The sequence below is a fragment of the Myotis daubentonii genome, chromosome 3, assembly GCF_963259705.1.
Source record: "Myotis daubentonii chromosome 3, mMyoDau2.1, whole genome shotgun sequence".
Taxonomy (NCBI): domain Eukaryota; kingdom Metazoa; phylum Chordata; class Mammalia; order Chiroptera; family Vespertilionidae; genus Myotis; species Myotis daubentonii.
In genome coordinates this window covers 180,366,251-180,391,498 of record NC_081842.1, presented here as the reverse complement: position 1 = coordinate 180,391,498, position 25,248 = coordinate 180,366,251, and the positions used below count along the sequence as shown (strand labels likewise).

The 25,248-nt window shown below is 43.2% G+C and overlaps 2 protein-coding genes across 4 annotated transcripts in view; one reads left to right on the top strand and one right to left on the bottom strand.

Annotated features, from left to right (window-relative positions):
* PRKAA2 (protein kinase AMP-activated catalytic subunit alpha 2) overlaps positions 1 to 25,248 on the top strand; it is a 259,642-nt gene that overhangs the window by 94,099 nt on the left and 140,295 nt on the right. The window lies entirely within an intron of this gene.
* The window catches only part of FYB2 (FYN binding protein 2), a 96,625-nt gene that overhangs the window by 29,629 nt on the left and 41,748 nt on the right, over positions 1 to 25,248 (bottom strand). For all 3 annotated transcript variants that reach the window (XM_059689416.1, XM_059689417.1, XM_059689418.1), the window contains exons 5-8: positions 10,597 to 10,697; positions 7,821 to 7,855; positions 5,079 to 5,110; positions 2,485 to 2,587 (exon numbers count right to left, since the gene is read on the bottom strand). In XM_059689416.1, the coding sequence (XP_059545399.1) occupies positions 2,485 to 2,587; positions 5,079 to 5,110; positions 7,821 to 7,855; positions 10,597 to 10,697 (271 nt within the window). The remainder of the gene's footprint in view (positions 1 to 2,484; positions 2,588 to 5,078; positions 5,111 to 7,820; positions 7,856 to 10,596; positions 10,698 to 25,248) is intronic.

The following is a 25,248-nucleotide window of genomic DNA, read 5'->3' as shown; positions in this document are numbered from 1 at the left end:
GCAGGCAGGCAGGTGAGTGGTTAGGAGCCAGTGGTCCTGGATTGTGAGAGGGATGTCCAACTGCCAGTTTAGGCCTGATCCTACAGGGATCCAGCAGTCGGACATCCCCAGAGGGGTCCCGGATTGGAAAAGGTGCAGGCTGGGCTGAGGAACCCGTCCCTCCCGCCCCACCCCCCATGCACGAATTTCATGCACCCGGCCTCTAGTTAAGGTATAATGTGGCAAGCTTTTCACAACAGTATTGCTCACTGAGATGAAACAGAGAGGAGGAGGAGGTTTTAAGAGACAGGGTTGGGGAAGACTTCAAAGGTAGGTTTTATTAAACTGTGTTTTAAAATATAAGAGATTGATTGAGGGGCTAAAGGGTCTACCTAGCAGATAAATCAGCATGAGTAAAAGCATGTGGTATTTAGTGTCCTGTGAGGATAGTATGGAGGCTACTGAAGGGAAGCTTTGAAGGGCCAGGGGGAAAGAATAGGGGAAGAAAGACAGGAAATGAGACTAAAAAGACAAGATAGAATGGGGCTGAGTTGGGAAGGGTTTTGCATCTGAGGCAGTGTGTGGGCTTTATCTCACAGTGACAGGGAACCAAGCAAGAAAGAAACCTGTTCAGATTTGCATTCCAGAAAGATCTGGATACATTGCGGAAAGAGACACTGGAGACGAGGAGAATCCGAACATTTCTGGCCATCTAAGTATTTTCTAATGATCACATGACACAGGAGAGGGGATTACTGTCCTTCTGACCACAAGTGGACATGAGGGTTGACTATGATGATATATTTGAAAGCACCTGAAAAAAGCTAAAGTAACCAACAGATAAAAGGCATGGAATTTTCTGAGTTCTTGGTGGGATCTAAGCAAACGAAGAGGACAGTGTTAGGAGGGGCATTCTTTTTAGTCACATAGCCAAGAATGAGTTTTTAAATGGGAAAAGTAATAAGGAAATAGGGAAGTCAATGTTTCACACAGGTATGGTGGCTGCCTTCCCACAGGTAGTCCATATAAAGTAGTTCATGGATTCTCATTGGGTCTGTCCTTGGGATTGTACCCTAGGGTTAGTTTGAATCACAGTGGATTATGTATCTACTGACTTATAGTTTGTATTTGACCCCAAAGAGCACTGCCCAGCTAAACTACCCACCACATTTGTCTAACACATTCCAAATAACTTATAATTATATCCAAAACTCAAATCTACTCAATGAATGTACGAATATGTCCAACCCCATACCTGGCTCCTGGTTCCTGGCCAGCACTGAGAGCACATCCTGCTTTTGCTCTTTAATGGTCAATACATCTTAACCAGGCTCTTTTACTACCTTTCTCACAAGCTCCTGATTAATGCTTTCCTGACCTATGACCTTATCCCCCATTTATAGCCCTGCCCCTGCCCTTGCCCTCTGGCCTTAATGTACAGTGCTGCTTCCCTGGCTTTGATTCTTGTCTTTCTCTTTTTAAAAATATGTTTTTATTGATTTCAGAGAGGAAAGGAGAGGGAGAGAGATATAGAAACATCAATAATGAGAGAGAATCATTGATTGGCTGCCTCCTGCATGCCCCCTACTGGGGAATGAGCCCACAACCTGCGCATGTGCCCTGACTGGGAACTGAACCATGACCTCCTGGTTCATGGGTCACTGCTCAGTCACTGAACCATACCAGCCAGGCTGGTCCCTGTCTTTCATAATTCTCTGAATTATACACCCAACCTGGTCCAGCCCTATCCTGGGCCGACACACTAGCTCAGGCTAACACCACCACCAAGATGATAGATCCAATCCCTGCAGAGGAACCTGAGACAATTTGATATTATACGGTTTCTATACAGGTAGATATTATACAGGTATCTAGAATTTCTTAAGCACTAGTAGTAGCCCTGGTGGAACCTACTGTTTAAGCCTCCAATCACACTGCTTTGGAGGGAGTAGTGTCAACTGGATATCAATGCACATACATATAAAGTATTTTGTATTAATAAACTATCAACCAACCAATCAATCAATAGATAACAATAATACATTTCATTTTTATGGTAGCTTATGGCTTACAAAGCACTTCCATGTACATTATTTCATTTTATCATCGTGACTGAGGGTAGGAATGGGGATGGTGATTATATTCTCATTTTACAGATGAGATGACAGAGCTTAGAGACAAAGAGCACAGAATCCTCCCTCCAGGCATGTGCAAGTGCACGGTCGGCACCTGAGTGTCTCTGTGTCTTGCCCACTCAGTGCCTTGCTGGACTCACACTAGACCCACCCTGCTGCAAATGCCTGCGTCGGGCTATTCAGTGAAAAATCCCAGGCTGGAGCTCAGTGCTGTTGTCACGTTCCTATCTTTGGTAAAATGCCTTCAAAACCCACTGCATCTTCGGACTCTGAGGGCTGCATGCCTCACCCTCTAAAAAGTCACCTAGTGAATGGACCCTAGGACACAGCTGTACTGCACTGTTGGGCTAGAGCCCTGGAACACAGATACCTTGCACATAAGGTCTGGATGTAGATCCTTTTCTGTTTTCTGAGGTTCCAATTCATGTGGCTCTTTTTCCTTTAATTTTTTATCTTGATCTTCATGTTGAGGGCTGAAATGTGAAGAGATATCCAGGGGAAAAAAGTGAAGTTTAGAGTGTTTAGATAATAGTGTACCACTCAATCCTAAAGAAAATGGATGGGAAAAATGAATTCAAAAGAGATGTCAATTACTCTTCTTCATTTTTTTTTAAAGGTGAGGGGGACCAGGATCAGGCCAACCATAGATAGCTTCTCTGAGTTTCTGTCTGCTCCAATCAATGCCAGAGTAAATTTCTACTCAAAATTGCCTAATAACTCCCCATTGCCTGTAAGATAAAATGTAAGTTCCATAGTGGTCTGGCCCCTACTTTTCTTTCCACCCTATCTCCCTCTGCTCCATCCTGCACTTTTGTTCTAGTCTAGACTTGGACAATCCCCCAAAGCTACCAGGCTACTTTGAGCAACTCTCCCTTTTTACTTCCATTTCCTTTGTCAGGCACGCCGTCCACATCTTCTATTGCTGAAACACACAGCACCCTTCTCAGTTTGTCCTAGTCAAATTACCTCTGGAATCTACCTGATTCTCTCAAGCAGGCATGCCTTATCTGCAGCACTCTGTCCTTCCATCTCATATTATAACATAGTGCCTATGAATCTGTCTCTAATTCCTCTGCTTTGCCTTGTCAACTACCTAAAAATCAAGCTACAAAGAGGCAGAACTCTCTTAATCACCCCCCCCCCCGGTGCTGTGTGACCCAGGGTAGCAAGAGTAGTGCACAGTGTTCCCAGTGACACAAAGGACGGCTGCGCACCAATATGTAGACAGCAGCTGCCCTGGAGGAGGATACAGTCAAGGCGGAGAATGAATGAGAAACAGGACCAAGAACAGAATGCTGGGGAGCATCAGCATCCACGTGAGAAGTTCCGTTTCTGGACTTACTAGATGGTTCTACAACCATGTTTCAATGGAAGGCAGAGAAAGAAGGGCCCTCCAATGAAAGAAGAGGTGGGCATGAAGAAGGGAAAAACACCAGAAGAGTTCTGTTCTGAGAGACGAGGGAGGGAAAGAGTTTTAAGGAGTTTCATTCATTCATCTAATTACTCAGCACTCTTGTTCACCATTGAAGCACTTACTGGTTTTCCTGTGATGAACGGGGACTGTGAAATGAGGACTGGGTTCTAATTCCCACTGTCCCTCTTTCTAAGTCTAAGATTAACCTTCCTAAAAATCAAATTTTCTCATGTATAAATGAAAGGTCACATGCCAATTTCCATGGTTGCCATAAGAACGAAATGTGATAAAGGTGTTGAAAGCCTCACATTGTTTATAGTATGCCTTCTTCTTCATCAAAGCATTTGCTGAGTTAGAATCACCCAGTTCTTTTGTTCCCTTTGCAATTATTGATATTTCCTCTAAAGCAGGGCTGGGGAACCATTTTTCTACCAAGGGCCATTTGGATATTTATAACACCATTCACGAGCCATACAAAATTATCAACTTAAAAATTAGCCCGCCATATTTGGTCAAACATTTAAGTAAGTCATTCCTAATGTCTTGGCAGGGCCAGACCAAATGATTTTGAGGGCCTTATACGGCCCTCGGGCCAGACGTTCCCCACCCCTGCTCTAAAGCACTTACTTGCCTTATTGACATACATGTCCTTTGTAATACATCTTCCTATCCCCCAGACCTTATCCAGGAGTTTCCACACATTTAATATTGTGATTTACAGGAATAATATTATGGGGAGAGGGTGCATTATCTCTGCTTTGAAACTCTTTCATGGTTCTCCCTGACCTACCGGACAAAGCCTAAATTTGCACCATCCAATACAGTGGTCACAGTCCACATGTGGCTATTGAACGCTTGAAATGTGTCTCATTCAAACTGAGCTGGGCCAGGAACACCAAGAACAAGGAAATATGGGCCTTGCCGGCAAGTAGCTCACAGCAAGAGAGTGGGCAGGAGGGTGAAAATCAACAGGCATGCTAACAAACACAATGCACAGTGACACCAGTGCAAACTCATGGGTACCTTACAGTGGTGCCACAGGGAAGGGACTGGTTACCCCTCGCTGGAGGAGGGGAATCAAGGAAGGCTTCTTGTAGGAGGGACATTTGATGGTCAGTAGGCGTTTGCCAGATCATTAAGTTGGGGCGAGTTAATTAAATGGGCAAAGGCAAAGGGACTTGAGACCGCATGGTGGGCTTGGGAAATGTTAAGTTCCTGGGGATTCCCGTGATGGTTCCATGCCTTCTGGATTGTGTGACACTTCCTTTAATCCAGGAGTCTCTGAGGAGAGTGGCGAGGCCTCTGTAACAGCTAAAGCCCCAGTGGCTCAAAAATAGCTCCCATGTGCTGTGTTTGCTGAGTGACAGCAGCGTGGGCTGGAGCAAGGTGAGAGGGACGGGTCCCTGAGCACCTTCTCTGCATCAGGTGCCTGGCCAGGCCCTGAGGTGCTGAGCCAGGTCAGACACTGGAATCAGAGCTGTGCCATCGGAGACACTAGTTCAGTCATCAGCGTCTGGATTACTCCCTTTCCTTTTGAAGATAAAACTCACCTATGTTCTTGGTGGAGGAAACTCTTCCAAGGCTGAAAGTAAAGAGGCAAATGGTCATTTTCATAAATGCACCCTCATCAACCAGGTCTCTGCTTGGTTACAGATCATTAGAGACCAGACTGCAAGGAGAAGTGGGTGAGATCTCAGCACAAGCAAATGTAGACACTGACAACAGAAACTTCCACGCACTGTTCCCAGTGGGGCTGAAGGTCAGAAAAGAAAACAAGCATTTCTGAAATGACAGAGTATGCCAGTGGGAATGTATGATTTCACATAGAAAAATAAAAAGTTTGCTGCATACCTTTCCAGGAATGCATCTGTAGAGTAGAAAACTTTTAAATCATATGAGGAAGTACAAATTTGTAATATTTGAGCAAAGCAGTATTTCAGTGCACAAACTGGAGAGTGTGCAGGTCATGCTGGGAATTCTCCTGCATTGATCACGCACCCAGTGCTCCAAATTCAACTCTACCGTGGTCTGGGTTTGACTCCATGAAAACTGTGTCCTACTGATGACAACACAGTCCTCATGTATTTACTCATCACAGCGCTGGTGCCATTCCGTATTTGGAATCTAGCCAAGAACCTGAAGAAAACAGACTATCCCAGCATCCAAAATACTGCCACATAGTCCAGGCCCAGTAGCTCAGCACACCCAGGCTTCCATTCAGGGCCCACTGGTTTCTCTTTCCTGTATCATCTGCCACTCGGATGGCAGCACTGGTAGGACCAGGGAGACAGACCTCATCTCAGATCTCTGCTGTTATTACAGGTTACAGAGCCCCTCCGGGCCCCGAGTTCTCACCTGTAGAGTGGAAGCAGTATACCCGCTCACCAGTGATACTGTGGATGAAGTCCTACCATGTACGCACCAGTGCCTGGCACACACAGGCCTGGTCCATACCCACCTGAGCACACGAGGGACTCACTGATAGACACGGAGATAGTGAGAGTAGAAAGAAATGACAATCGTCGGAAAATGATGACAACACAGACTTGTGGTGGTTTGTGTGAGGGCAACTGGTCTGCGCACCTGCAGGGGCCCAAGAACATCTCTTAGGAGCATGGACTGCCTACTCTGCCCCCTGCGCTCCCGTCACCAGGAAAGGGTGACAGCAGTTTCCAGCCACCAGGAGAGAAAATCCTGAGATGAACATGAACATGTCTGAAGGCTGCAAGGTTTTAGTTAAAAATGAAGAATACGTTCATGCTGCTTTATTTTGCCAGGGAAACAATTTGGTCCTTCAGAGAGCGCACTGCACAGAGAAGCTGATATTTGCCCATGCTGCCAGGTAAGGGAAGCATTTTAATAGAATGCTTCTGCGCTCGCTAGTAGGAATAATAACCACCTAGAGTTTTCTAGCCACAGATGAGCAGTCCTTTCTAGTAAGCCCAGAAAACTGGAGCAGAAAGTTAAAGGCTCTAGCCCAGGGGTGGGCAAACTTTTTGACTCGAGGGCCACAATGGGTTCTTAAACTGGACCTGAGGGCCGGAACAAAAGCATGGATGGAATGTTTGTGTGAACTAATATAAATTCAAAGTAAACATCATTACATAAAAGGGTACGGTCTTTTTTTTTTTTTAGTTTTATTCATTTCAAACAGGCCGGATTCGGCCCGCGGGCCGTAGTTTACCCACAGCTGCTCTAGACTAACGGTTCCCAGTGAGAAAAGAGTAGAACCTTAGCGGACCTAGTCACAGCGTTAGGTGAGTGCCTACTGTGTGCCACCTGCAGTGCTGGGTGCTTACCTCCTCTGTCTCACTTAGTTCTCACAGAAGTTTAGTGAGACACGTACTGGACCCCTTCTGCACTGACATCTGCCACTGCAGATGTGGTAACCACAGGCATGTGCATCCTGCCCTCTTGGAGAACACACCATTTTACAGAAGATACAATGGGAGCTGGGAGAGACCATATGCGTGGACCAGACTCCAGGCACTGGCTCTTAAACTGTGTATCTGAGTTTACCTTATAGTCATTCTCACAACAATCCCAGCGGTGGGCATTTCTGTTACCTCCGTTCTACAGGTGAGGAAATGGAGGCTCAGGCTGCACAGCCAATGGCTGGGATCAAGGCCAGGGATTGTGCTTGGGCCCTAATCAAGTTGCTACAATGCCTCCAAGGAGTCACCTGGTACTGTGCCTACCAGGAGGCCAGAGGATGTGCCTTCAAGGTTTGGGCAGTCTGTGAAAGCCTGGGATGTGCAAATTTGTCTTGTGCCAAAGACATCTTCCCCCCGAAGAGACAGTAAGTAAAAGCCAGTTGGGCGCCAAAGATGAGGGGCTGGGAGTGGATGAGGATCAGCGTTTCCCATTCCATCACACGTCTTCTGTCTCTGACACTGGGGCTCAGGCTTCAGAACCTTATCAGCTCGAGTCTGAGAGCCTCAGACACCAGGGGGAAACTGACAACAAGGACCTTTTCTCCCTCCTAATCAAAACTTCTTCGGAATAAACTCTGCACACTGTTTTAGTTAGAAAGTTGTTAAGAAGAAAGGAAGTGCCCGGTCAGCGTGATTCAGTGGTTGAGCATTGACCTATGAATCAGGTCAAGGTTTGATTCCTGGTCAGGGCACATGCCCAGGTTGTGGGCTCAATCCCCAGTGGGGGGTGTGCAGGAGGTAGCTGATCAGCAATTCTCTCTCATCATTGATGTTTCTCTCCCTCTCTCTCTGTCCCCCTTCCTTTCTAAAATCAATAAAAATACATATATTTAAAATAAAGAAGAGAGAAAACAATACCTTTTGGAGTTCTTCAATTCCAACTTCATAAGTTGCTAAAATAAAGATGAAAAAGAATGATTTCAAGGCAGTTCCTTATAGTACCAGTTTCATACAGCACCCAGTGTGAAATCAATTATGCAAGATGAGAGTTCAGTGTTCTCCACCTTCACACGGATCTATGTAAGGCTTTATCAAGGTGGTTTGGGAAGTTTGGGGTCAGTGATCACAGTTTTAATTTCATGGGGATTTCCAGGATGGAATGTACAATCAATGAAAACATTTGAAACAATTTTGAGTTTCCTGTTTGGGTAAATACATTCCTTCCCTATGATTAAGACATTAAGTACCCAGCCTGTTTTGTCTTCCAGACGGAAAGTGTAGTGTCAGTCACCGGTGACTGACTGGGTGCTTAATGTGTTAAGAGAAATCACTGAAATTGAGTGGTAGCACTCAGAAGACAAACTTGAAAGGAAAAGGAAAGGGGGAAAAAGTCAGAAACAGTCTACATCCCATTTCAACAAAATGACTGCCATAGCATGTCTAAAAGTGTTTTCTCCCACCCATGTCAAGTTCTTAGTGCAGCTTGAAAAGAGGAGTCGGACCACAACTCAGGCTGGAAGACCTTTTGATATTTTTCAATAGTTCTGTGGATTTTATTTAATGACATGATACCAACCTAACAAACACAAGTAGTGGCAAGAATTTGGGTTCAAAACCCAGTCCTAATACTACCTGTGGGATTGCAAACACATTACTTCATTTCTTTGAACCTCAGCTTACACATCTATGAAATGGGGTCATTTGGTATCTGCCATACAGAGATAATGGGAAGATTAAAGGAGTTGATGTAAGAAACTTAACATACCTAGCAGGTCACTGTTGTATAGAAAGTGATGTGTTTTTAGTTTAGTTTTTTTTTTTTTTAATGAAATTGCTAGTTTGATGTTTCCTTGCTTAAAAGTTATCTATAAAAGTTTTCCCTTACTGTTTATGAGTGCATAATGAGTAGGACCTCCCCTCCCCATTTCTTTTTTTCCTCTCTCTGCTAGAGTCCTGAAGTTTTAGTTTAGAAAACTGACCAAATGTCATGTTGCATTCTTAAGCCATAATGATTCTAAACATACAACCCATTTTTAAAGGAAAGGAAACCCTAGGTTTTCCATAGGGACTACCCACATGGGATTGTTGACACACAGACCTAAAATTCTGGGTGGATGATTAATAATATATAGGTCAACTTGGGTAATTGTACACTGTTATTTTTACTGGTTTTTGAATCAAACATTCTGCTATTACTTGCTTTAAAAACTTTGTTTAGCTAATAATACATTTAAAATGACCGCTTATGACACAGATGGCCTCATCCATTCAAAGTATGGATATTTTTTCCAATTAAAAAAAATACCTTCTTTCCTTCCTCCAGTTTATTTACCATATATATTTATTTAAAGAATTAACAAATCATGGTTTCTTTGCTTCTCCTTGCCATTGGGTGGGGGAGATATTATGATTCTGTCTTAGATATGGGCCAACCAAGGCTCAGAGATACCTTACTTGACAAGGCCAATAAAAAAGGGTGATACAGTCCCTTCCATAGCCCGGCTGGTGGAGCGGAGGATTACCAAAAAAGCGTAATGCATGCACAGTTAATAACACATTCATAATTTAATGCTGCTTTTAAAACAAAGTTTAATAGTAAGTCTTGCCATAAAAACTTGCTATCGAGATAGAAATGTAAAGTTCAAAGGGCTGGACCCCAGAGGGTCAGGAAGGGACTAGGAACCCACAGCACTGGAGTCCTTGCTCACATTTCACGCAGAGTTAGATAACGCTCTCCACTGAACAGCAGCATCCCAGCTGGGAGAAGAGGACAACTAGCAGAGGGGAGAATGAAAACCTTCTTGAAGGAGAAGCAACATAAAGTGGTGGGAAGAGCTTGGATCTCAGAGGCAGTCTGAGCCCATTTCACATTATAGCTCCACACATAGCCCTTATGTGACTTTGCTTATTCAATCTCTCACCTTGAGTTTCCCATCTCTCAAAGTAGGGTAAAATCACCCTATCAGCAGGATGTACACAGAAGACCTAACACAGAACTGGGACCCATCACACAAGGTCAGTAAATGCTAGTGTTTATTCTGGCACCAACATGTACGCCTTTCATAGAGAACTGACTGATCCTACAGGCAGGACAGAGACATAGAAACTTGTGGAAATGCTATGAATCTCTGCTTCTTCATCTTCTTCCCTGAAAGGGTCTCTTTTTTTCACATAAAAGTCTGAGCTTTTTTGGCGATACCAGAGACAGGAAGATGTAACTCTGAACCATTGGTCAGAGCCATTAAATGAATCCTATGCTCCTATCAAGGCTAAACACAAAAGGGACCTAATTCCCATGGTCTGTTATCTTCCTCTCCATACATGAAGCTTCAGGGACTTCAGCAAAGACATTGCAAGAAGAGAGATGAAGACTGAATAGGAGGACAAGGAAGAAAAACGAATCACCATATCTTGATCTTTCCCTCCCACATAGTGACAAAAGGCAAAGCATCTAGATCAGTGAAGAAAGGCCGGAGGAGAGCAGAGAGAAGGCAGTGCTGAGTCCTGAGGTAGCGCGCATGCCCAACTGGATGCATTTATATTTGTAAGAGACTAGACAAAGGAGGGGGGAATTATATGGTAAAGCAGCATGGCTGTGGATGTTTAACTTCATAGTCAGTGGGGAGAAAATACCATTTTTGACACATTTTCATTCCACAAGGGGTTACAATATTAATTGGCTTAGCAGACTTACAACCAGTGATTTCTTCTGCAGTGCGCAGGTTAATGGAGTTGCCAGAATGTCTCAGATATGGAATTATTGCCTCATAATTATGTGGTTCTTCAAATTCAGCACTGAGAAGCATGGAGAAAAGAAGGTTAGTCAAAATAAAATGTTTCTTTAAACATTTTGTATTGTAAAACTTTTTTTTGTATTTTTTCCTCATTAGAGAGGTAATATAAGTATGTCTGGCCAATATGGTAACCTGAGCAGACATGGAAGGCACACCATCCCTGTTCTAAAGACATAGGAATTCTGGATAAAATATAACAATGCAAAGACTTATACAAAGAACACCTAACTCATCTAGACATCAGTAAGGTAAAAATCTTCAGGTGCCAGACATCAAGAGGAAACTCACAATTAAAGATGTAAATGAGAACTGTAACCAAGGGACTCAGAGGCAAATGGGAACCAAATAAAGAAAGATCTGAGCGACTGGTCGACTAGGGACCTCAGGTCTGAGTTGGAAGTTATGTCTGAGCCACAGGCCTCATCTGAATGGGATGCTGAAACTGAGCCATCAGCATGAAGTCCAGAGTCACAAAATGCCATCCCATCTGCAAAAGGAGTTCTAAAACTATTGGTGCACTCTCCTAGGTTCTGAGCAGGAAGACTGCTGCCTGATAATGGCCGTTAGAGCTAAAAGAGAGTCCCCATGAGATACCAGAAACTTGCACAGGTGTGGGTTCCAGATGCAGACTGTCTGTGTAGTTCTAAGATGCAAAGCCAAAAGGGTGCTTGAAATGCAACCCTACCTTCTGCTAAAGCAACTCTGAAATTACTCGGTAAACATACTTCCATATCCTTGGACACCTATGATTTCTAAAGAAACAGTTCCCACTACAAACAAGCTTATAGTCACAACTGTACACCCCACCAGGAAAGGAGCCACCATAGATAGACGGAAGATATAACTCAGAAGAATTAAATAACAGAATTATATGAATGTGGCTTTAAAATAAATACATTTTATGTGTTCAAAGAAATAAAGCGAGGGACAAAAGCCATTAGAGGGTGTGAAAAAAACATGTACAGTAGGAGACAAGAGAAAGAAGTTATAGAAATAATAAATATAGTTCTTAAAATAAAAATTTTAATGTATAGGTTGAAAAGTAGACTGGGTGCAGCAAAAGAGAGAATTAGTGAACTAGTTAAATCTGAGGAAGTTACCCAGAAGGTAGCACAGAGAGATTAACAGATGAAAAATATTAAAGGAAAAGTTAACAGTAGGGAGGATAGAATGAGAAAGTTCAACACACACACACACACACAATCCCCCAAAATGTATACACACACTTTGAATAATTATAAAGTCAGTGTTAATTAAGAATAAAATGGCCCAGCCAGTGTGGGTGGTTAAGCATCGACCCATGTACCCAGAGGGCGCTGGTTCGATTCCTGGTCAGAGCACATGCCCAGGTTGCAGCCTCAAATCTCTGGTGGGAGCCATGCAGGAGGCAGCGATTGATGTTTCTCTCTCATCAATGTTTCTCTCTCTCTCTCTCTCTTTTCCTAGCTCTGTAAAATTCAATAAAACATATTTTTAAAAAGAATAAAATGGAATTAAAATATTAAATAATAATATGATGGTGAGAGAAAGCTATGAGAATTATTCTCAGGTCTTTATATTGTTTAGGAGCAGGGTAGAGATTTTGACTAACATCAGACTTAATTGTAGATGTCAAAATTTAACTGTAATTACTAAAAAGGATTGAAATAGAATATTTAACTTCTCAACTGGTAGAAGGAAAATGTGCAATAAGAAAACTTAAATGTTTAAGAAGGCAGAAAAGGAAGAAAAAAATCCAAGTAAAAAAATTTCATAGTAAATTTAAAACATGAAATATAATGGGAAAAAGTCCAAATAGATCAAGAATCATAAGAATGCAGAGATGAACCTACGCTAATAAAATATAGATTATCTGACTTGCTGTTTTAAAAATCCAGCTAATGCTGCTATAAAGCAACAGACAAACCAAAGCGCTGGCATTGATGAATGGGAAAGAGAGCCAAACCAAATACTAACCAAAAAGAAAGCTTAGGTAGGTATATTAATAGTAGACCATACTTTAGCATGACTGTTCAAGAAAATGAGAGAAGGTATACACACACAACCACAGAGTAGAGGTAAAAAAGAGGACAAAACTGGGGATAGCTTCAGGTTTTTAGAAATCTATGAGGATGTTATGATCAGTTCTCTGCCAATAAGTTTGAAAGTCTAGAGAAAATCAGCAAATTTAGTGAGAAATATAAAATTATCACAGTGACTAAAGAAAAAATAGAAATATGGATAGGCCAATAAACCATAAAAGGGCTTGAATAAACAGTGCACAAACCCACAGTCCCCCCTACCCACCTCCACATTCTGCCCATCTGTGGTGAGGTTTAATGACTAGTTTCAGAGGGGGGAAAAAAGGAAAAGCTATGCTACTCATTTTAAAATGAAATAATAATTTTGATATGAAAACCACAAGATGACCAAACAATGAAAGAAAAATATAGCCCAATCTCACTTAAGACATTTTAGTCCGAATAAAATAGTAGAAAAACGAATTAATCAGTAATAAAAACAACTAAAATTTCCCCAAGACTTCAAGGATGACTTAACATCAGAAAATCTGTGATTGCAATTAATCATACTAAAACAATGAAAGAGAAAATAAAACCCCACTCAGATTATTTTAATAGATGCAAGAAAGCATTCCAGGTAAAACTTTCTTAACTAGATTAACCTCCAAAAATGTCACAATAGAAAAGTGGAACAGAAGGAGTTAATATGTAAACTCTATTAGGAACTCCTGCAATAGAAAGACAAAGAAACCAATAGAAAATTGGACAGAAGCATATGGTAGATATCACAGAAGCAAACAACTAAATAGTTTATAAGTAAATTCACAACTTCACAGTAACTGGGGAAATAGAAGTCAAGACAATGGTAATTTGGTTCCACACCCTTCAGTTTAGCAAGAATCTTAAAGTTTGAAAAACATCTCATTTAGCAAGAATATGGAAAACACGAACTCTTCATACAGGTTTGAGAATATGAATTGGAACAACTATTTTGGAGGATAATTTTCCAATACCTAGCAAAACTAAAGTTGTTTATTTACTCTTGTTTAGCCCCTCTAACTCTAAGTTAAAAAAACAAAAAACAAAAACCTAGAGAAACTTGCTCATATTTACCTGTAAATATATGAGGATGATTGTTGCAGCATCATTTGAAAGGTTGAAAATTTAAAACCATCTTCATGTTCCTCATTGAGGGAATATGTGAACATACTGTGATATGTTGTTTATATAAAGAAATACAGGCAATGTCTAAATGGAATGAATAAACTAGGCATACATGCATTAACATCCTATATAATAAAGAGGTAATATGCTAATTGACCATCATGTCCTCACAAAGATGGTGGCACCCACAGCCACAAGATGGCGATGCCCAGACCCCTCAGCCCTGCTGAGGGGTGGCAGGCGCATGGTGCAGCTGGGCCCGCCCCCAGGCAGGCCTGGCTGTGCCGCATGCCTGCCACCGGAGTCCCTCAGTCCCCTCAACCCCACTGGCAGTGAATTTTCATGCGACCATTTCCTTTTTGATAAATCCTTACCCTAGGATATGATTATTTCTTTTAGATCATCTGTTCTCAGGGAGCAGGCCTAAGCCAGCAGGTGGGCAGTCCCCAAGGGTCCCAGACTGTGAGAGGGCGCAGGCTGGGCTGAGGGATGCCCCCATGTGCATGAATTTTCATGCACTGGGCCTCTAGTATAATATGAAAACACAGCTTTGGAAAAAAATCAAGTTGCAGAAGGTTAAAATAAGATGCCATTTATATAAAAACTAGAGGCCTAGTGCACAAAATTTGTGCACGGGGAGAGGGGTGGTTCCTCAGCCTGGCCTGTACCCTCTCTCAATCCAGGACCTCTCGGGGGATGTCCAACTACCAGGATCAGGCCTAAACCAGTCTAAACCAGCAGTTGGACATCCCTCTCACAATCTGGGACTACTGGCTCCTAACCACTCACCTGCCTGCCTGATCACCCCTAACCACTCACCTGCCTGCCTGATTGCCCCTAACTGCTCACCTGCCTGCCTGATCACCCCTAACTGCTTGCCTGCCTGCATGATCACTCCTAACCACCTCTGCCTTGCCCCCACACCTGGGACCCAGGCTTCCCTCCTTTGCCCGGGCCCCGGTTTTGTCAGGAAGGACGTCTGGAATGATGTCCAGAAGACGTCTGGTCTATCCGGTCTAATTAGCATATTACCCTTTTATTAGTATAGATGTAAAATACTATACCTTTAACAGATATGTGAGTTTATAGCTAAAGTGTAAGAAATATACTAAATGAATCCACTCTTGCATTCCCAGCTGGAGTTGCCTCTGGGAAGGGAGAAAGAGAAATGGGACTGGGGAGTGAGACAAAAGGGACTTCAACTGTGTTCATAGCAAATGTAAAATAATGATTTCACACTGGATGTGGACAGTAGAGGGGAGAAAAATTACCCATAATTCTCCCACCTTAACACAAGTGAGGTCTCAGTACTTTGGTATTCTTCCTGGTTTTATTTTCCATTTAAAGGCATATCTGCATAGTTGTTACAGACAATGAAAAGGTGGCAGCATTCTCTTTTCTTTTTTTCTCTCCATTTATTATTATAGTAGAGGCCCAGTGCATGGATTCATGCACTGGTGGGGGTGGAGCCTGTGGGGATCAGCCCGCTGTGGGAGTGGCACTCATCCAGGTCAACTGAGTGGCACTCCGACTGTGGAAGTGCACCAACCACCATGGGGCAGCTCCTGCTTTGAGTGTCTGCCCCCTAGTGGTCAGTGAACATCATAGCGACTGGTTGACCAGTCATTCTGGTTGTTCTGCCGTTCATTTGTTGGGCTTATATATATATATAGACTAGAGGCCCAGTGCATAAAATTTGTGCACTCGGGTGTGGGGAGGGGTCCCCCAGCCTGTCCTGTGCCCTTTCACAGTGCAGGAGCCCCACGATTGATCGCCCCAAAGAAGTAGGCCCCGCTCACCTATCTGGGGCTCCTTGATGGATTGCTCCAAAGAGGTAGGCTGGAGCTGAGGGTCCTGCCTCCACAGCATGCAGAGCTGCAGGACCCGCCTCCTTCGTGCAAGGTGGCGGAGACACCAGGGCCCGCCTCCACAGTATGCGAGGCAGTGAGAACTCTCTGTCACAACCCGCCACCTCTATGCGAGGCCACAGGGACTCTCCACTGCAACCTGCTGTGCTGTGGAGCCACAGGACCCCCAGGCTTTGCTAAGTGGAGTGGCCGCCAGGCCCTGCCTCTGCTGTGTGCACAGCCATCTTGTGACGGCATTAGGGCATCTCGGTGTCAGGGTGTGATGACCACCTAGGCCCGTGGCCAGCAAATTGTGGCTTGCGAGCCACATGCGGCTCTTTGGCCTCTTGAGTGTGGCTCTTCCTAAGCCTTAGGAGTACCCTAATTAAGTTAATAACAATGTACCTATCTATATAGTTTAAGTTTAAAAAATTTGGCTCTCAAAAGAAATTTCAATTGTTGTACTGTTGATATTTGGCTCTGTTGACTAATGAGTTTGCCAACCACTGACCTAGGCTATTATTAGTATAGATATTAAGTACATTTCACCCAACTGTTTTGTTTTTTGTGTCCATTTTGGGTATTTTCAGATTCCCCCCCGCCCATTGCCTCTAATATTTTAAATATGTGTGAATAGAAAACAATAAACTCTAAGGCATCATAATTTCTCCCCTTACTCTTTGGCTCCCCTCCTCCTGCATGAAACAATCAAGAGAAATTTTCTTAAAATATAGACTATCCCATGTATCTCATGCTCCGGGGGTCTAACAATCTCATTGGGTTTGTGGTAAATTAACTTTATTAATAAGAAAAAATTTGTGGAAAAATTGAAAGAAGATGTTTAATCAATTTCTTGCACTATTTTTTTGTCAGAAATGAATAAATACCTGACTTCAGATGATCAGAAATAATTTCACTCAAGTGTAAAAAAAAAAAAAAAGCATCTTCAGATCCACTGTCTTAGCAGAAAGGCAGTGTTAGGGTTAATGTGAAGGGAGAAAAAAGATTCTATAGATACATTTAAACCACCCTTTTTCTCCCTGACAATGTCTTTTATCTTTTTTCTGGTCCATTAAAACCAGATCTGAGATCTGCCTTGATTTAACACAGTGTGGGTCGATAGAAAGAACTTGGATTGCAGGGAAGAAATAACTCAAATTAAATATATCTCTGCCTCAATTTCTTTGTTTCCACATTTGTTAAGTCTATAGTCTGTCACCTAGAACTGTAGACATCACTGGGAGGCAGCATAGAATTACAGACAGAGTTGGTTCTTGGGGTCAGCCCAGCTCTTCTACTTTCTAATGATAAAATATTGGCTACATCACTTAATCTTCAATTTCCTACTCTACAAAACAACAATTATAAAATCTGCTTTAAAAGTAGGCTATCGATATTGAATGAAATAGTTGCCCTCTTCACATAGACCTTCTACAAAAGCATGATAGTAATATTATTATGCTGGAGGACAGAAATTATAGTGTTCTTTAAAAAAAGGTTTGGGGTTTGCATTTTGGAAAGTGCTTTTCATTACTGGCATAGTATCAGGATTCTATCTTTTCTGATTTTCTTATAGGAAGCCCCTGGTAATTTAAGTACTGGATAATAAAACATTAGTGTTTCTTGAAGATCTCATCAACATTATCTGTGTTCAAGAAGAAACAATAGCTCTGTAAATGCGATGCGAGCGTTAAAGATGATTTACACAAGTAGATGCTTTCCTATTGTCTTGGACCCTTAGAGATCTATCTGGAAAACAAGTTGGCTTTCTCTGGCTGAAGCATGGGCCCATGACCTCCTCTCATTCTTGTTTGTACTTGCTATGTCTACCTTAGGGATACAGCCCTCCTTTGGAGAATAATTTGCCAACCTCTGTCTTGGGCTGTTCACTCTAGAGAAGTGGTACACACAGCTCATCCAAACATCTGTTCACTTGGTCAAACAGTGAAATTACCCATCCCAGTAGCAGCTACTGTTTGTTGAGGGTTTACCATATGTTAGGCACTGTACTTAGATTCATGATATCCATCCCTGTGTGGTCTTAAGCAGTCATTCAGATTCTTGGGGCCTTAATTTCTTCATAGGGTCACTGTAGGAATAACTGAGTTAACATGTGGGAGACACCCAGCAGGTACATTTCCTTTCTCACCTTCCTCTGGATCACTTTGCATGAGACGCATCAAAAAGTTTCACTGAAAAACCGTTCTGGAAAATCAAAAGAGCTTATACTAAGTAGGAAGATTGGGACTTGAGCAGAAAAGCCTGCTATAGCTGTACTTCTGTGTTTATTTCATTAGGGGGTAGATCTAAGTGGAAAACCCACCTTCTTCCACTTCTTATGTCAATGGTCACTTTGGAGGCAAAGAGACCAGGAGTAGCTTAGCTAGGAGTTGCTCTGTGTGGTATTCTACAGGTTCTCAGTGACAAGGAAATATGTGGCCATGTGATTTCTCAATGTCCCAAAGTCCCAAACTGGGCAAATCCCCATTTACAATAAATAATTCTTACAAGACTACTCTCCTCCCTGGCCTTCATCCTAAGAAACCTTTCTCCTGAATTAAATGATGATTAAACTTTAAAAAATTACAGCCATGCGACCTAAAATGAACCTGAAAATGTATTTGTACTATGTTCACAAAAATACACAAAATAATTCCAAGGACGTGTTTCTCTCAAGAGCTAATAAAGCTCCCATCCTCTACATTTTAGATGCTTGATAAAGATGAAGAATCAATGAAGCAGTCGGGCAGAAAGGTGGTGAGGGGACACATGCTTTGGAAAGTTAGATGTGAGGCTGAGTCTCAACTTCACCTATGACCTTGGGTGGGTAATTGGGCCCAAGTCTCTTCTTCCTGGACATATATTATGCTGTGTTTACTGACATAAGGTATATGTTACCACTACCACCACTACCACTCTGCCTACCATCCCACACTTCCACCACTTGAACTTGAACTTCTACCACCTCTACCACTAGCTCTGCTACTTTCTCAATTTTTACTGAACACACACACATATCTAAGCTCATGCATAGATATTCTTATATACTAGAGGCCCGGTGCACAAAAATTTGTGCACTGGGGGGGGGGGATGAGGAGGTCCCTCAGCCCGGCCTATGCCCTCTCGCAGTCTGGGACCCCTCAGGGGATGACCACCTGCTGGTTTAGGCCCGCTCCCCAGGGATTTGGCCTAAGATGGCAATCAGACATCCCTCTGGCAGCCCAGCAGCCCTCGGGGGATATCCACTTGTCAGCGGGTAGCAGGCCTAAACTGCAGTCAGACATCCTTAGCGCTGCTGAGGCAGGAGAGGCTCCCACCACCACTGCTGTACTGTCAGCCATCAGCCTGGCTTGTGGCTGAGCAGAGCTCCTCCCATGTGAGAGCACCCTGACCACCAGAGGGCAGCTCCTGAATTGAGCGTCTGTCCCCTGGTGGTCAGTGTGTGTCATAGTGACCAGTCATTCCCAGTCCTTCTGCTGTTAGGGTAAGTTTGCATATTACCCTTTTACTATATAGGATAGAGGCCTGGTGCACAGGTGGGGGCTGGCTGGTTTGCCCTGAAGGGTGTCCCGGATCAGGGTGGGGGTCCCGCTTGGGTGCCTGGCCAGCCTGGGTGAGGGGATGATGGCTGTTTGCAGGTGGTCTCACCCCCCTTCAGGGTGGGGGTCCCCACTGGGGTGCCTGGCCATTCTGGGTGAGGGGCTGAGGGCCATTTTCAGGCTGGCAGGTGACTGAAGCTCCCAACCTCTCCTTTTTTTCTGTTTTTTTATTTTTTTATTTTTTAATTTTTTTATTCTGGGATTTATTTACCTTCTATAGCTGTCACTGGAACTGAGAGCCGGCTCCAGCTCTGAGGCTGCGGCTAATTGAAACATTGTTGCCATCACTGCTGCTCTAAGCTCTGAGGCCAAAGCTGGCTGAAAGCAGGTATCTGGAGCTTGTTTAGCTTCTATAATTGCAACATTGTTTCTTAGACTGCAGCTCAGAGGCCGGCAGCGGCAGGCAGGGAACGTTGGCTTCCTCCATCACTGGAGCAAGCAAGCCTCCTGTTCGCTTCAGCTGCCTGGCTGCCGGCCGCCATCTTGGTTGGCAGTTAATTTGCATATCTCGCTGATTAGCCAATGGGAAGGGTAGTGAAGTTATGGTTAATTACCATGTTTCTCTATTATTAGATAGGATGATATACATTCACACAAAATACACATATGTCTATGATAAATGTATATCAGATACATATGAATATATGCATTTGTATATACAGATATACAAATATGTATGTGTGTATTTATACGGGTGTGTATAAGCCCAACCCTACCACCATGTTTCATAACATACTACTTCTACTATGACTTCTATAACAACAAACAAACAAACAAACAAGAAAGAACAATGCTGCCAATGTTGTCCAATTCTGGGCGCTAAAGTGTTTTTTCTAAAATTCATAAGTTTATAACTTAATTCTTTTAATAAAGGGCCACAAAACTAGAATGACTGTAAAGGTTAATTTATGTGTCAATTTGACTGGCCACAGGCGTTCAGGTTAAACGTTATCTCTGGGTGTGTCTGGGAGGGTGTTTGGATGAGATCAGCATTTGAATCAGTGGTCCGCCTGAACAGAGCACTCTGTGGTTGGGTGTTTTAAAATGAAGGAGTGGACCTAAGTAAGGGGCACAGGCTTTGTTTATTGAAAGTGCCCAATAAACAGAAACTTTCAGGGATTTTTTAAAAGGAATAATGCTTGAAAACACGAAAGAGAAAAACCCTAAGTAAATCCACTGCTCCTACCTTGTGAAAGGCAGGCCAAACTGCGACCTTGCTGTGTCCCTGAAATCCAATTAAAAGGGGATAAGCCCAGCTGGCCTGGCTCAGTGGTTGAGTGTAATAAGAAGTGATTGACGTGGCTTAAGCTGATGCCACCTGGATGTTCTGGGTCTAAAACTTTATAAGGCACAGGCTTAAAAAAATTCCCTCTCTTCACTCTTTCCCCATAGCAATTCAGTTGAGCACACTGGGATCTTGGGGCCCCCTTTAACGTCCCATCGTAAAAGGAGCCACTCAAGAAAGAGCACTGTAGTGGCGAACAACTTAGAAACTAGCCTTTAGAGATTCTGATCTTACATGCACAAAGGTCCTGCTTTTGCTTAGTTAAGCAGAACAATCCCAAATAGCTTTCAGGAAGGTTGTGTCTGGTACTGAGCTCTAGTGATGTGCCAAGCACTCCACAGGTGTTCATATCAACAATGACACAGACAGAAAATCTTCTAGTTTTCCTAGATTCCTCTTCCTCTCCCATCTCACTCCCACAGCTGATCCAGCAGTTGCTGGCTTTCACCCCTAAACACAACTTGAATCCAGTGATTTATCTCCATTTCTTTTTTAAATTAATTAACATTGATTTTTATAGGGAGAGGAAGTGAGAGGGAGAGGGATAAAGGGAGAAAGAGAAACACACATTGATTGGTTGTTCTACTTATTTATGAATTCAGTGGTTGATCCTTGTACGTTCCCTGACTGGGGATTTAACCCACAACCTTAATGTATTAGAACGCTTATCTAACCAATTGAGCTACCCGGCCAGGGCTCTTTATCTTCATTTCTACTATCTTGTGCTTGCCAACTTATTTCACCTCTCTGTGACTCAGTTTACTCATCTGTAAAATGGGTGGTTTCATCCACTTCTTAGATTGTCATATATGGGCTCATATATGTACTTAGAACAGACACTGTCTAAGGGTTGATTGCTATTTTTGATGTTATAATCACTGTTTTATTATTGTTGCAGTGGTTTCCTAGACCGTCTTCCTCTTCTCCCATTTCCCCACTAAATTTATTCATACGGAACCCAGAGTAACTGTTACAAACTAAATGTCAGCACACGTCACTGCCTAGCTTGTCATTCTCCATGGCTTCCCAATGCATTTAGAGAGAAATCAGTATTCATTCCAGGCTCACAAGGGTTGCCCACATCATCCCCAGTGCTGTGTTTAACTACATTCTCTCCTTTCTGGCTCTGTAGACATGGTGGGGGGAGGAGTTCTTCCTTGAGGGTCTGCACCAGTGGTGCCCTCTCCTGGAATATGCTTCTAGACCTTCCATGACTGGGGCCCCTGAATTCGGGTCTCAACCCTAATGTCACCACCTCTGAGGCCTTCAATCCCCAGTTACTATCTTAATACCTAAAAAAAAAAAATTTCTTTACAGCACTCTGTAATTTGACTTACAGAGTCAAATGAGAACAAATGCGTTTTATTGGGCTACAATGTCGTCATTCTGCTAGCATCACTATTCTGCTTGGATGCCTCAGGTAAGGCAGCTGTCCCCCTCCACAGCCTCTGCTCTCCTGCCTCTCACACAGGACCCTAGACTGTCACAAGAGCTGCAGCCCCAGGCACGTTTGTATCTCCCACTCAGCATGGGCTAGACACACCAAAACACAAATACTAGTACAAACGCACATTCCAAAGTATTGGCTTGGGAGAGGTCATCCAAGAGATTCATAATAGGCTTATAGTATTTTTAAAAGGCTGCCATCAAAACAAAAACACAAAATTAAAATGTTGAGGAGAGAAAATGGTGGATTCCTGAGATCCACCCACAGCCCCACATCTGAGAAACACTGTCCTGTGTGAATCTTTTCTGCTCAGGAAATAAACAGCCTCTCCCTTCCTTAGTGTCTAGCTGAGATTCACTGAGTCAGGACTGTTTTCTGACTTCCTACTGGGAGAAAAGCTGTATTTATAGCAAATGAATGAAATACTAGCCAGCTCTGCTAAGTACTGACAGAGATCCTGCTGACTGCTGCCCTGGGACTCCCTTGCTTTGCTCACACTAATAGGGGCTGTTGTCCTAGAGGGTGCCAGCCAGCTCGGTTCCCATGAAAAAGTGATGGCAAAGAATAATCTCCAAAAAGTCATTTCACTGTTGTGAGCTAATGAGATATTAATATTCCAGAGGCAACCAGAGATGGAGAGGCCCAGGGTAGAACAAACAGACTCATCAAGCATCTTCTCTATTCGTGGTGCTTTAGACATTTTATCTCATCTAGTCTTCATGGCCATCAGTGAAGTAAGTATTATTGTGTCCACTTTACAGATGTGTGTGTTAAAGCTCTGAGCTGGTAAGTGACTGGTCTCAGGTACAGGGGAGGAGTTTGAATCTGTGCTGCTCTGACTCCAGACCTGTATTTTTCTCTTACGCTATGCAACTTCTCATATTTGATCATATGAAGAAGCTCAGAAATGAAAATGTTTACTGTGAATGCACTGAGTTCCTAACAAGATGATTTATATATATATACACACACATATGTGTGTGTGTGTGTGTGTGTGTGTGTGTGTGTACATATATATAGTCTATTAAAATACAGCTAAAACACAAAGACACCTGTTTTGTGAATAATGGTTGAAAAAGATTGAGATTCAATTCAAAGAAAAATGTAGTCCTTAGATGTTTTAAGAACTGTTATGTAAAGACAGTGTCCACTGTACCAATGAGTAGATCTTGGCCAAGTGGTTTTGAGTCTGAGGTAGGAAGGTTATCTTTTTTACCCCCCTCCCAGTTCAACTTGAAGGACTTTTGAGTAAACAGAAGTGCATGGGTGGAGTCCCTCTGGATGGCCTGCAGGGACTGGGAAACCCGCAGTCCAACGCTGCCTGCAGCTCCTACCTGCTGCTCCTGCTCATCCCGGCCCCACTGTGCCTGCTCTGAGTTCGTACCCAATCAGTCGAGATAGGGAGAGGCTCGCGTACCCTCCCAAGGGGAGTGGCCTGTTGTATGGGGCTGAAACCAGCTCTGTGACATCCCCCGAGGGGTCCCAGATTGCGAGAGGGCACAGGCCAGGCTGAGGGACCCCACTGGTGCATGATTGGCCAGGGAGGGACCATGGGAGGGTTCCAGGGTATGTCCAGCCATCTCGCTCAGTCCCTATCAGCTGGATACCAGCAGCAAACTAACCTACTGGTCAGAGAATCCTCCCTCTGGTGGTCAGTGCACGTCATAGCAAGCGGTTGAGCAGCCTTAGGGTATCATTAGCATATTATGCTTTGGTTGTTCTGCCGTTAGGTCTATTTGCATATTACCCTTTTATTATATAGGATGGCTCATATAATAATTGAGATGCAATGAATCTCATTTCGGATGAGGGTAGGTTCAGTACTAAAGTCAATTTGAAAGAACAGCACAAATTGCCCCTGTAAATCCCTTACGAAGAAGGTGTCACAGACTACGTTTCCCAGTACTTGCCCATCACAGCCAGTTTGTGCCCAGGGTTGAAATGGATTGCTGATTCTTTGATGAAAGTGTGAGAGAAGAAGTCAGCCTAGTTTAGAGCCTAGCTGCAGGAAAAATGTGTATCTAGCTATACAGTACGATCATGGCACACCCAATCACACTGAGATGTGCCCTGTATGTGAGGCACGAGGGAACCAAGACTGTCTCAGGGTACATCAGAATTCCATTGTCCCCTCAAAATGTCATACCAGGGCCAATGCTCATCCAGTAACTAATGCAAACCATTTCCTGAGATGTCTAAATTATTTCCCCTCATTCAAATAAATGTACATGAAATGCAGGTCCACCAACCTACCTTGTGCCGTCATTCAACTCTAACCACTAAACTAGGTGTTCCCCCTTGTTGAATATGACTATCTGTTCCTTGGTGTACTCACCGCTCTAAGATTTGGTTCCTGTCTACCTTCACCATCCCATTTCTTTCCATTCCTTATTACACTTTCTATACTCTAACTCCACTTAACTACTTCTAATTTCCAAAATAATATGTTACTTCATACCTCCTACTTCTGTCTAAAGTGCTCCTTCCCATGTTATCCAGCGAATGTTGACCCTCAGCATTCATTTCAAATACTTCCCTTCTGTGCTAGTTTGATTGGACTGACGCTACTATTCTTCATATCCCTGGGACCCTGCACTTCAGTGCCTCCCACTGTGATGCTGGGCTTAGTCCTGTCACTTGCTTTGACTAATAGGAGGTCAGCAAATGTGATACCGCAGAGGCACGGAAAGTGTTTGTGCTATTGGCTTTGTCTGCTGCCACTGCTGGGACAGCATTCCTCAGTTAGCTCACCAGAGGATGTGATGAGGGTGCTAAGTCGAGTTGCACCAAGGTCATCCCTGCCAAGGTCATCCTAGATCAGCCAGATGCAAGCTGAACCCCAGACATAGGAGCAACCCAGTCAACTTGCACCTAGTATATAAGTTCTGGAGATCTAATGCACAACCTAGTCATTAGAGTAAAAAAATACTTATTAGAAACTTCAACGTTGCTAAGAGACTAGATCTTAACTGTTTTCAACACATACAAAAAGAAATAATTATATGAGGTGATAAAGATGTTAGCTAACCTGCTGTAGTGGTTATATTATGATACATAAATGTATTAATCCAAAAGGCTGTGTACCTCAAACTGAGATGTTATACATCAATTATATCACAATAAAAAATAGTTTGTGCACACCTGAGTTAGAATCACAGCTCAGCAAGTGGCAAACTTTCTGAGCCCAAGTGTTTTTAGCTATAAAATGAA